Source organism: Sminthopsis crassicaudata, chromosome 2 (genome assembly GCF_048593235.1).
Source record: "Sminthopsis crassicaudata isolate SCR6 chromosome 2, ASM4859323v1, whole genome shotgun sequence".
NCBI classification, from domain to species: domain Eukaryota; kingdom Metazoa; phylum Chordata; class Mammalia; order Dasyuromorphia; family Dasyuridae; genus Sminthopsis; species Sminthopsis crassicaudata.
In genome coordinates this window covers 261,573,103-261,585,954 of record NC_133618.1, presented here as the reverse complement: position 1 = coordinate 261,585,954, position 12,852 = coordinate 261,573,103, and the positions used below count along the sequence as shown (strand labels likewise).

Below are 12,852 nucleotides of genomic sequence, written 5' to 3'. Positions count from 1 at the left end.
AGTAGTGATAGTGTTAAGATTAGGCACCAGAACTAAATTTTGAGGAGTATTAGAGAGAAGAAATATAGTTGAAGTCTTCTTTTTTGAACCTTAATTCTCAGGTTTTTCCTTAGTTTAATAAGAAAATTCTTTCTTTCTGTCTCCTTAACATTTTGCTTAAATATAAATATTTCTTAATGGTACTTTTATTCCTAGCCACCTCATTGTTACTGGGCTAAATGTGTACTGGTCTGAATCATATCCTAAATTTTGCTTTTTAAATTAACTGTTTTATTCTACATGAATTGTAAATTAACAAGAAACGATCACTCAGTATTTGCTATTTATCTAGCTATTTCTCTTGATCCTCAGTCTTTAATCAGAGAACAGAAGAATTCTAAATGGAATCTTTTTGAAGTTGATTACTTTGTTTACAATCTTTTAGTATGTATAAGCAGCGCACAATTCCATACACTTAATATATAACATAAGTAGTATAGCATAGTATAGCCACAGTATTTGATATATGCTATTTAGGTTGATAGAATGTAAGTTCCTGAAAGGAAGGCACCATTTGATTTTTGCCTTTGAAAAACATCATCTAGTATCTACTGTTTGGTATATACTTAGTAAATGCTTATTGGATTGATTAGGACATTGCATCAATTATTAAATTAAATTACTTATTGAATTAAAATCATCCTGATCAATATTTTCAATAATATGACAAACCATTATAAATATATATCAATATATATAAGCCATTAAAATGTTGCTATTATGCTGAAATTTCCATGTTCTCATTGGACCGTGATATAATACATATGATATCATATGTATGACACTGATAATCCAGCTACTAGATAGTTATCTAACTTAAAAGGAAGGAATGCTGCTAGCTTTCCCTGGCTAAAGATTTACATCAAAGTGCTTGCCACTCATGTTTTTTTTTTTTTTAAGTCTGGAGAAGAGAAATTATTCCTAATAAGCCCATCAAAGCATCAAATTTAATTATAAGAATTAGTGGTCATTAATCTATTGACTTGCTTCATTGTTGCTGGACTAAATTGGTCTAGGTCATACCCTGAAATTTGATTTTTTTAAGATTAACTGCCTATTATCAGATTTTTATTCTTGTGCCTTGTCTGCCTAACACAAATGAGAATAAGAAAAAAAATCTGACTTTTTGAGTCTCGTGATTATTTGATATCTAATTATTGGATAGGTTTTATTCTTCACAAATTTTATTTATTTATTTGTTTTTTTAATTATAACTTTCTATTGACAGAACATATGCATGGGTAACTTTTTACAACATTATCCCTTGCACTCACTTCTGTTCTAATTTTTCCCTTTCATCCCTTCATCCCCTCCCCTAGATGGCAGGCAGTCTTATACATGTTAAATATATTATAGTATATCCTAGATACAATATATGTGTGCAGAACTGTTTAGTTCTCTTGTTGCATAAGAATTCTGCATGAATTTTAAATTACAGTATTTGCTATTTCAGTAAAGTTTTTTCCCCATAATTTAAGCTAGTAATTTGTTAATTTACCATATAATGCTATCAGCATTAATACCACCAGCATCAGGACCATCAACACCACTAAGATCAGTACCTTCAGCACTATTAGCATCAGTGCCATCAGAAACAATGCTACCAATAACACCAGCATCAGTACTATCAACACCAGCATCACCAGAACCAGAACAATCAGTACCACAAACATTATGGTTGTTTGTTCTCCATTCTAGGAGAGAACCATGAAATCTGGTTTCAGAAAAATGATGTCATGACTTGCAAGTGAATTGGATTTAAGTGAGGCAAGTCTGTGCTAAGTCACCAGGTACCCTATCTTCTCCAGAGTATCTGGATCCAATGACAAGATATTGATCAGGACAACTGTTGATGGCCCTGGTTGCAGTGGAAGGCCTAGGCCTTTTTAAGCTTAAGGTCTTTACCAGGTCTCAGTTTGTCTGAGACAATGGTCATTTAATGATTAAGGTTAGGTAAGAAATCAGGCAAAGAAAGGCCTTTTTTACCTGGTCAAAAAATTAATCTAGGAAGAGTTTGAATTTCAAGAGAAACAATTGCTATTTATACTCTCTCTGAGAAATCAGAGCCCAAACAAATGATCCAGTGAGTGTTGGGTTGGTTAATCAATAAAAGCTAGAGTGATTTGGGTTTAAGGCATGGTCCTTAAAAAAAGAAATCTAGCCAGAAAACCTCAAGATATCCTATGAAGTTTTAGTGACCAAAATTTATATTCCTTTGGGTAGAGCACTCATAGGTAAAGGTGTGATTCCTTTTTTAAAAAGAAATATTTATTTAATATTTTCTCCAACTTACATTCAAAATAAAAAAATTACATTTAAAATTTTTTGAATTCTAAGTTCTCTCCCTTATCCCTACCTACAATTAAGAAACCATTTGTGAAATTATGCAAGACATTTTCATAAAAGTCAAGTTGTAGGGAAAAAACATAGATCTCCCACTCTTAATAAAAATAAAAAATTCTTAAGAAAAATTAAATTAAAAAAGAAAGAGAAAGAGAAAGAGAGAATGCTTCAATCTGTATTCAGACATAATCAATTCTTTCTCAGGGTATGGATAGGAATTTTCATCGTAAATCCTTCAGAGTAGTTGTGGATGATTGTACTATTGAGAATAGTAGCATTGAATTCATAGCTGGTCATCCCAGAAAATTGCTATTTTTTTGTATACAGTACATTTCACTTTGCTTGAGTTCATGGAGGAATTTCCAAGCTTTTTTTCCCCAAGAATATCCTGCTCATCATTTCCTATAGAACAATAATATACCATTATGAATGCACATCATAGTTTATTGAGCTGTTCCTCAATTGATGGGCATCCCCTCAATTTCCATTATTTTTTGCCCTGATAAGAGAGTTGCTATGAATATTTTTTGACCATTAGGTTTTTTTTTTCTTTTTTTTCTGAAACTTTTTTGGCATCTATGCCAAGTAGTGGTGTTGTTAGGTCAATGGATATGCATGAATTTATAGCCCTTTGGACACAACATATTTTTTGATTCATTTATCAATTAGGATATGGCTCTTATTTTTTTTTTTTAAATAAATTTGACTCAGTTCCCTCTATGATTGAGAAATGAAGCCCTATCAGAGAAACTTGCTTTGAAATTCTTTTTCCAGTTTCTATTGCTACTTGTATTTCCCTCCATTCATTTTCTTTTCTTTCACCCTGTCTCTCCTCAAAAGTGTTTTGGTACTGACCACTCCCTCCCCCAATATGCCCTCTCTTTTATCACCCTTTCCACTTTCTATATCCCATTTTCCTTCTACTTTCCTGCAATGTAAGATAGAGTTCTATTGAGTATGTATGTTATATATGTTATTTCCTCTTTGAGTCAATTTGGATGAGGGTAAGATTCAGTCTGTCAAGGAGTGTGATTCCTTATGTAGACAAGGAGAGGAGAGAAGGAAAAAAAGAAAGAAAGGAAAAATAAAAAGAAAGGAAAAAGGGAGGAAAGAAGGAAAAAGGAAAGGAGGAGGGAGGAAGGAAGGAAGGGAGGGAAAAAATATAAGAAGGAAGGAAGGAAGGAAGGAAGGGAAGGAGGGATGTAAAAAGGAAGGAAGGAATTGGTTTGTCCAACTGAAACTGGTGAGGTGGTCTTCAGTGGGGCAGCTGTTACTATTTACAGATTGTTGTTTGTCCTTTGTTCTCAAAGAGGACTATGATGTCAAGAATTCAGCAAGATGATTGCATGACTTGTAAGGAACTGAATTAAGTGAGGCAGGGCTGTGCAAAGTCATCAGTCTCACTGTCTCCTCTGGAATTATCTGGGTTCAGTGGCAGGATATAGGTCAAGATGATTGGAGATGGCCCCTACCACAAACACAAATACCTCTGGTACCATCATGGTCTAGTGTAGAATTGTGGCCTCAAAGTCATAAAAATCAGGCTTCAAACCCTGCCTCTGAACTATTCTGACCCATACTATGAACCTAAAGAAAGTCATTTAACCTCTCAGTGAAATTTGGATTTTTCTAAGCTTATAACTTAAGATCAAGGTGCAATGGTAGAAGTTTTCTCATTGGGAATTCTCTATGCCAGTGAAATTGCAGATGCTACCAAATCCTAACAGTAGTAATATTGGAAAATTTTGCAATGCCATAAAGCATTAAAGTGGTTTAATGTGCTTTATTTTCTCCTTTGAACCACCTTGGAAGCTATCATTAGGATTCTACCCATTTCTAAGTTGGGGCCCTCATACACTGGCACTCATTGACTTGATTGACCCAAATCATTTTACTCATCTTTCAACATCAACAAATTATTTTGCTTCTAATTTATTTAAGGTTAATTTTTTAGATTAAATTGGGATTTGTGTAGACTCCACATTTTTTTAAAGCTGAACCATCCATGTCATTTTTTTCTAATTTTCCAAATTAAATGGTATAAAGCATACACCTGAATTCTGAAAATTACTTTTTCTGAAATTGCATTTTTAAATGTTCTCCAGGGATAATTCCTTATTCATATCACTGAATAAAAATCACTAAATTGGTGAAGAAAATTATAAAAGACATCCAAAAAAGATCCTCTTCTCTTTATTAATGTCTTCTTTTCTTGGTTCTCCTGAAAAAAAAAAAAAAAACTAACCATTATAGGAATTAATTTATTTATTATGTGAGTTAAGGTTGACAATTTCTAATCTCTATAGCATCACTTGGCCAATGCCATTCAGAGGTACAAATTAGTTGTCTTTCTTATTATTATAATCTTTTATATGACTCTTTGTGCTAAAAAGAAATGATACTATAAGGAAGTAAGTTAAAATATTTGAAGTCTTTGAGAATATTACTTGTTGGAAATATTTTAAAAGGGTTATTTGGTCACATATGGTGGGTTGGATTGGATGTCCTCTTTAATTTCTTTCAAATCTTATATTGTGTGATTTATGATTTTCACACCAATGCTTATCTCAATTAGTCAAATCCCACTTATTGAGGCTTATTTAGCACCAAATGAATTTCTTCTTATTTCACTAAATCACCGGGCTCTTAGGAGTCACTTCTTTTCATTCTTTCTCCTTTCCTTTCATTACTTTGGAACCCTCCTAACATTTTTGCCCTTGGGAAAAACCACCATTATTTTATGGCATGCTTCCCAGGTCAAGTAAATCCCACACTGGTTATTCCCAAATCTCAGCAACATCACTTGATCACTAACATGGTTTGGCTAATTACCCACTTTTACATAGGAAAAGTTACATAGAATTCTTTATTTTCAAAAGATATTCTACTGTGAGAGAGATTTTAATCTCGCTGATATCATTAAACCACTGAAAATATTGCTGACTTACTCTTTATAAACCAGGTAAAATAGTTTCCATTAACATATTTGCAAGTCTTTCCTCATGTACATGGCTCTTTGTTCTTTCCTATAACCTGTATTTCATTTACTATTCTATTGATTTTCCCCTTTCTCCTCATTTGTTTGTCTCTATTTCCAATCATCTATTCAGTTCATCAAGTAAAAAATGTTTATTGTTTATTGTAAAAAGTTGTCTGCCAGATTAAAACATTATCCAAACTTTAAAGAATTTATAATCTGGTTATGGTCACAAGACACAAGGTGAGGCAATGTTAAACTTAATTTTTATCTTCCTGAGTTTTGGAATATAAATGAATAGGACCTTAAATTTGAAGATGTGGGACCTGTATTCAAACATCTGCTATTATAGAGTTTAAAGTTTCATCCTAAAATGTTTAATTGTGTGACTAACCTTAGAGAGTTGTCTTAACTGACCTCAAAAAATAATTTCCACATCTAAATTCAGTAATCTTTTCCGCTTAATATAATGCTTCTTTCCCCCACTATATCAACTTTGCTCCCCCACCTCCCTCTGATGTTATTTCTTTTTCTCCTTTTCTCTTTCTACCTCTTAATTTTTATTTTTTCTTCTTCTTTATCTTGGTACTCAGTGTTCCACTCAATGCTTTTTGTTTCTCTAAGTCTCTGTAGGCAAATGCCTCAGTTCCATAGCTTTTATTCTGTAGTTTTCATTCTTTCTGAATTGCTAAATCAGATTTTTAGCTTTTGCTTTTGTTGAACTATCATATTTCACTTTGTCAAGACCATTTTTCCCTCTAATGATTGTACTTGACTCCATGATCAATAGCCACTCCTGCTCCATCCAAGTCTTGGAAAGGTTATGAAGAAGTAAGACATAGTAAATTCTTGCATTTATCTGTTTAGCTCAGAAATTAATCCCATAAATAGAATATAACAAACAAGTGCCTATAAAATTGGATTCTCTAGATAGAAAAACAGAACTGTTTTAGCAACAGCAGAGTAGAGAGGTATAGTCAAATGGAAAGAAGAAATTACATGAGTTGAGAAATATGGACTGAATTTGATGTTATCCTAGTAGGGGCAAATAGATTGAATAAATGACTAAACATTCTTCCTTATCTGTAGGTCTTAGCGTTGTTGTAACAAACAAATAAGGTCATATTCAGTGCCTCTATTTGTCAAGTGTAGTAAAAAGATAGTTTCCAGCATATAGTATAGGATCTTAAATACAAAATTGATAATATTAAAATGGGTAGATAGGACGAGACTTGACTTGGATTCAAGGGATCTGAAATGGAAATCTACTTGGAATATATATGTCATAATGAGCAAGTCTTCTTAGTTTTTCTTATGTGTAAAATGGGATAAATAATACTTATACTTCTTTTTTCACAGGGTCATTATGAGGAAGGCATTTCAAAAGCCTTAACGAACTATAAAAATGTGAGTACTTATAGTTACAACAATAAGATTTAGAATAGAATTTTATGTAATTTATAAAGCATTTATTATAAATCATCTGCTAATGGTTGGAACAAAGAATATTTTCTTGATTTTGTACATTAAAAGTGGAGGAAAAGAGAAGTTAATTTACTTACCTAACACCTCATAGCTATGTTTGAATTAGAAATTGAACATAAGTTTTCTGACCCCAAATCTACTATATTTCCTCCTTCACCATAACTATCCTAATATACACTGTACAAGGATACACATTTAAAAAGTAAACAGTGGAATCCTTTGTAATGTCTGCTTAAGAACCTGCATGTATCATGAGCCATATAGATTAAATCATATTTTGGCTGATAACTCTGTGAAACTGTTTTCATTGATTTAAGATGAAAGTGTTGAACTAGATTTAATTTCCAATTTTTTGCAACTCTGAAATCTCATGAATTCTATAAACATACGAAACTAAATTTGGGTAATATATATCTAAATCATGAGTTAGCCATTCTAAAATAATTGTAAGAATGGCATACTTAAATATAGGGATATATTTCTATTTTCCATGGCAGTGTGCTTGGGGATAACTACTGCCAGGAGATGGTAGGTATAGCAATATCTAGTATTGAGAAGAAAGTTGCGTACCAATGGTGATTCGCTAATGAAAGTTCTGTTATTGGCAGTCAATCTTGTTGTGAGGCAATAATTATGAAAGCCCATGTACATTTCTTAGATTCTCCCAATAATTCCTTTTTTCTGATTCTTTTTTTCCCCACTCTTTTCCCTTTTAGGTTACTTCAGAACTTGTCATCATGATTTAAATAATGGATGCTGCAAATCAATCTATGGTTTCTGAGTTTGTATTACTGGGACTCACCAATTCTTGGGTGATGCAACTTATTCTCTTTGTATTTTCCTCTGTATTCTGTTTTGCAAGTATATTGGGGAATGCTCTGATTGTGCTCACAGTAGCCTCTGACTCTCAATTACAATCCCCCATGTACTTCCTACTGGCTCACCTCTCCTTTATTGACATAATTGATTCATGTATTGGAACTCCCAGGATGATTAATGACCTTTTCAGGAAGCAGAAACTCATTTCATTTGAAGGTTGCATTTCTCAGATCTTCTTTATCCATGCTGTTGGAGCTACTGAAATGGTGCTTCTCATAGCTATGGCCTTTGACCGCTACGTTGCAATATGTAAGCCTCTCCACTACCTGACTATTATGAACCTAAAAGTGTGCATTTCTATTCTAGTAACTTGTTGGACAATTGGAATCTTTCACTCCTTCTTCCAATTGGCCTTTGTGATAAAGTTGCCCTTCTGTGGCCCTAACAAAATAGACAGCTTCTATTGTGATCTCCCTAGGTTCATCAGACTTGCCTGCACAGACACTTACACACTGCAGTTCCTCATTACTGCCAACAGTGGGTTCATCTCTCTGGGAGCCTTCTTCATTTTAGTCATTTCCTACATTGTCATCCTGGTCACTGTTAGGCAGCATTCTTCTGGGGGGTCATCCAAGGCCCTCTCTACACTGTCAGCTCACATTTCTGTGGTGATCTTGTTCTTTGGTCCATGTATCTTTGTCTATGTGTGGCCATTTCCTACATTTCCAGTGGATAAGTATCTTGCCCTTTTTGATGCAATTATCACTCCTTTTCTAAATCCCACTATCTATACATTAAGGAACAAAGAGATGAAGACAGCCATGGGGAAACTATGGAATCTTATGAAATCAAGGCTTATGACACTGATGAGTTCTCAAGGAATCTCTTAAAAGCCTTCTCTGTATTACAAAGGATTTTAGGGTTTTTTCTGTTTTTAGGCTGAGTACAGTGAGACATGGAATCCAGCTGCAGTATTTAATTTTAATGTATACAATACACCGATTTTTTTAAGTCTATGAAATGTGTGCACCAAGAAAATATGACATTTCCTAATTTCTTTGTGGTGTGATTAGCATTGGCATTGAACTATGTACTTTGCCAACATCTGAGGAGTAAAGTCAATATGTAAATGGCTAAGAAAGCTGCTGTCCTATTTATTCTTCGACTTCCCATCCATAGTGCCAAATAGAGACTTCTGATTGACATTGGATATTTGTTTGTTGTGTACAATTCATAATTAAGCCTTAGTGTAATAAGCTACATACGAAGATGATTTTTCTGACCTGAGAAATTGAACAATATTCCTCTTTTTATTTTATCAGAGCTATTTCACAAGATCATAGAAGTTTAGGTTTAAATCTAGAAGGGATCTTCAATCAATTAGTCTTATGTTTTCATTCTATAGATGAGGAAAATATAGGCTAGAGAGGTTAAAATACTTGCCCAACATCACACAAGGCTTGAATAGCAAAGCCAGGACTGGATTTAGGTCCTCTTATTTCAAATCCAGTGATGTTGCTTGTTTGTTATTTTCACAATTTTATTCCTAAGACTATCTGTCCCTTTGGATCAATATCCCTCCAAAATAGTATGTCTTTGGATACTATCCAGTTTTTTCATTATTTCTTTGAAATCTGGACTGGGTAAGGTTTGTGTTCTTTTCTTCTGACTCCATAACATTGAAGCTGCTTGCCATTAAGATTTCCCACTCATTTGTACTTTAATACCCACTTTCTCCCTTACTCAATCTTCCTGTTTGATGAGGATTTTGAATTCTTAGAGAGGATACTTGAATCTTTTCCATTTCCTGTGACACTTTTTCTTCTTATTCTTATGCCTTGAATAATCTTTTTATCTCTGAATAGAAGTCTTTTTTTGGGGGGAGAAATAATTACTTAAGTGAAAAAACCAAATTATTTTTCTTCTTAGCAAAAACAGTGAAAAAAATTCCTCTTTGGAGGCCAAGGGAGATTTTTAAAAAGAATTGTAAAGAATTTAATTCATGCAAGTCTTGTTGGCTAAACTGTATGCTGAAAAATCAGAGAAGGTAAATAGAAATCAATTAATGTAGCATGTGAGGTAATAACTTCAACTTAAAATGAAAGATTTATTGTTAATAGTGTTTGGAAATCAGAAGTAAAAAAATGATAGATCACCATAAGACACTAGAGGGTGCAAGTTGGAAGAAATAATATAAGGCTTTTTATTTTTGTTTTATTTGATTGAAGGAGTTCATTATAACAGGGGTAAGAATTAAAAAAAAACATTAAAAAATAATGAATGCAGAATTATTGAACTGATGATGGAGAATCCTACAATGATATCTTGCATTTCAGGCTCTGAAAAAGATTGGGAAGGAACAATGTGCAGGGATTTAAAAAAAAATTGAAGCTTCCTAGACAATTCAATTTAAGGTGATTTAAAAAAAAAACTGAAAGAGTCAGTCACTTGTTAAGTGTTTAAAAGTATGGTGGTAGGGGGAAAGGAGAAATGAAATTCAGTATTAAGAAGAAAAGGATGGAAAAATTATGAATTTCCTTAATTCCAAACCTTTTTCCATATATCAAATGTGCTAATGTTAAACACATAAACAAGGAGTTGAGTCCACAAGAATTTAGCTTATATAAAATGGAGAATAAAATGGAATCAATGAAAGAACAAGGAGCAATGGAGAGGATAGTTCATTTGTATAGAAGCTGATTACCAACATGCAGCCACAGAATAATTAACTTCTTTTAAATTCAGCCCACTTCCAAAGGGGGTGGGGGAGGAAGCATCTCATTTTGAGAAAAAAACTTTGAGCTAATTCCTTGTTAATGGACAAGTGAAAAGAAATATATCTCTTGTTGCCTTATGATCTCATCCTTGTCTCATCAGTTTTTATCAGTGGAGTAGAAGGAAGTAACCTTTATTATGGAGCTTCTGATACCAATTAGGTCATGGAGGAAGGGACAGGGGAGCTGGCACTCAGGGACAGACTACCCATTTGCCTTTCTCTCAAGTTGTTGACCACAGGAGTGGCTAGCTCATTTAGGCTTCAAGTTATTTTTCCCAGGAACATCCAAATATATTGTGTGATGAACTCTAGGATAGTGTCAGTTCAAGTCTTTTGTGCTTACTTACAAGGCTACAGACTTTTTATGGATACGGGTTGTTTCCTTGATGGAATGTAAGCTCCTTGTTTTGCTTTTGTATTTGTATCCCCAACATTTCAAATATTAGGTGCTTAATAAAAGTTCTAGTTGATTTGATTGCTCTCATATTCTAAGTACAAAGTGATTGATTAATCTTGCTACTTGATCTCCAATCTTTAAGGGTCTATTCAAACAGGGCTGCTATGAATTTCTCTTTTGTAGTTGTTTTGAATAATCAAAAGCCTGCATTATTTACTATTTTTTTATTTGTTTCTATTTTTATTGATATCTTTTATTTTGATATCTTTTTTCTTCCTCTTTCCCTAGTAACATAGTAGAATATTAAACTGAAATTCAGGAGGACCTGAGTTACAATACTGCCTAAGATACTTTCTTGCTATATGATCCTGGGAAATTTACTAACCAATCTCAGCTTCAGTTGTCTCATCTGTAAATGTTAAAAAAAATGTAATAGCACCTACCTTCCACAAATGTTATGAAGATATAATAAAATAATATATGTAAAGTGATTTGTAAACTTTAAAAATATATAGTAACTTTTATTGTTATTATTAAATATTATTACCTAGCTAACTATCATATAAAAAGAAACAAAGAAAAAAAAACATTTTAACAATGTTAATCAGTGATGTATGATATATGTAATGTTTCAAGCTCTGTGAACCTGCACAAGCTACTTCTCTCTTTTGAGCCTCAGTTTCCTTAGCTATGAAATGGGATAATGCTAGTAGTTTCTATTTTACAGGACTGTTTTAAGAATCAAATGATATTAACATGTAAAACTATTTTTAAATCTTAACTACCTGATATCAAGTTTCAATTATTATTTGATTACTCTCAGACCAAAGGAAAAATGAATGTCAAAGCTATCTCCTACATACTGTGAGGGCTTTCTCACCTGCTTTTGGCAGGCCTCCTACTGTAACCAACCCCCATATAGTAGGTGTCCATACCGCTGAACAAGATGATGTTGGGCACAACATAGAAAATACTTAGGTTTTTCTCTGGTTCCTGTGTATCTAATGTCAAGGCTTTCCTGCTCTTCACAGAGCTGCTAAAGTAATTTTTCTAAGATATATATCTGTGTCCCCGCCCTGCTCAAAATTCTGAGATATTTTCCTATGGCTTCTTATATGAAAGACAAACTCTTTTCAGTCTTATGTCATATTGTTCTTTCCTTCTCTGTTCAAGTCACTTTAGAATAATAGCCATTCAAAGAACTCAAAATATTACTCACTGTCTCTATATATTCTCAAACTATTCTCAGCTGCTAGAACACACACTCTTCTCAATTCCATCTTTCTGAATTGTTTTCTGGCTATTCCTTCTTTGTCTCATTTGATGGATCATCATTCATTTCCTGCCCTATTTGTGGGTATACAGAAAGACTTTATTCTGGAATTTTTCTATTCTCTTTCTATCTTAGATATCCTATATCATTCCAGCATCAAGCATGTTCAGTAGTGACAGACCAAAATGATCAGGGATAGTACAAAAAATCTGGTATTGACAATTTTTATAGGATTGTACTCTCCGTTTTCTGAATTTTAAATTCACAAGTTTTTTGGCTAGCCCAGACATCTTATAAACTGTTACTATTCTGAGACCATTCTCACTTCCCAATCAAAAGGCCATTGACCTATTTTATTATCTTTTTAAGGCTCAATAATTAATCTAGAATAGGGTGTTTCATAGATGGCTTTCTCACCCAAAGTACTCTTTCACATTTTCATTAACTGCCTCTTCTTAGCCCTGAATACTTATTTATCAGAAGTCATGGCTTTACAATGTCTCCAGTTTAATAATCTCATAATAAAGATATTATAGAAAGAAAACCAATATTATAATGTAAGAAGCATGTCAATCTCCCCACAATAGTGTTGAGAGAAATTACTACATTGGACTTGGGAGGGGCGAAGTTAAAAGTACTTTATTTTTCCTTTTTTATACCAAGATGCTCCCTCTCTTGAAGGGTGAGGTTGAGTACCAGAGGTCACAATCCCCTCATTAGTAATCTCCTCACCTGAATTTCCA

General features: G+C 33.3%; 1 protein-coding gene across 1 annotated transcript; it reads left to right on the top strand.

The window, feature by feature from the left end:
* The first annotated feature begins 7,578 nt into the window (after positions 1–7,578).
* LOC141552787 (olfactory receptor 4F3/4F16/4F29-like) lies at positions 7,579–8,553 on the top strand. Its single transcript, XM_074284782.1, has one exon. The coding sequence runs from the start codon at positions 7,594–7,596 to the stop codon at positions 8,551–8,553; it is 960 nt and encodes a 319-aa protein (XP_074140883.1). The 5' UTR covers positions 7,579–7,593.
* The last annotated feature ends 4,299 nt before the right edge of the window (positions 8,554–12,852 follow it).

Bases quoted from the DNA above. Each gene is read 5' to 3' on its own strand.
- LOC141552787 (XM_074284782.1), top strand. From the start codon at position 7,594: ATGGATGCTGCAAATCAATCTATGGTTTCTGAGTTTGTATTACTGGGA.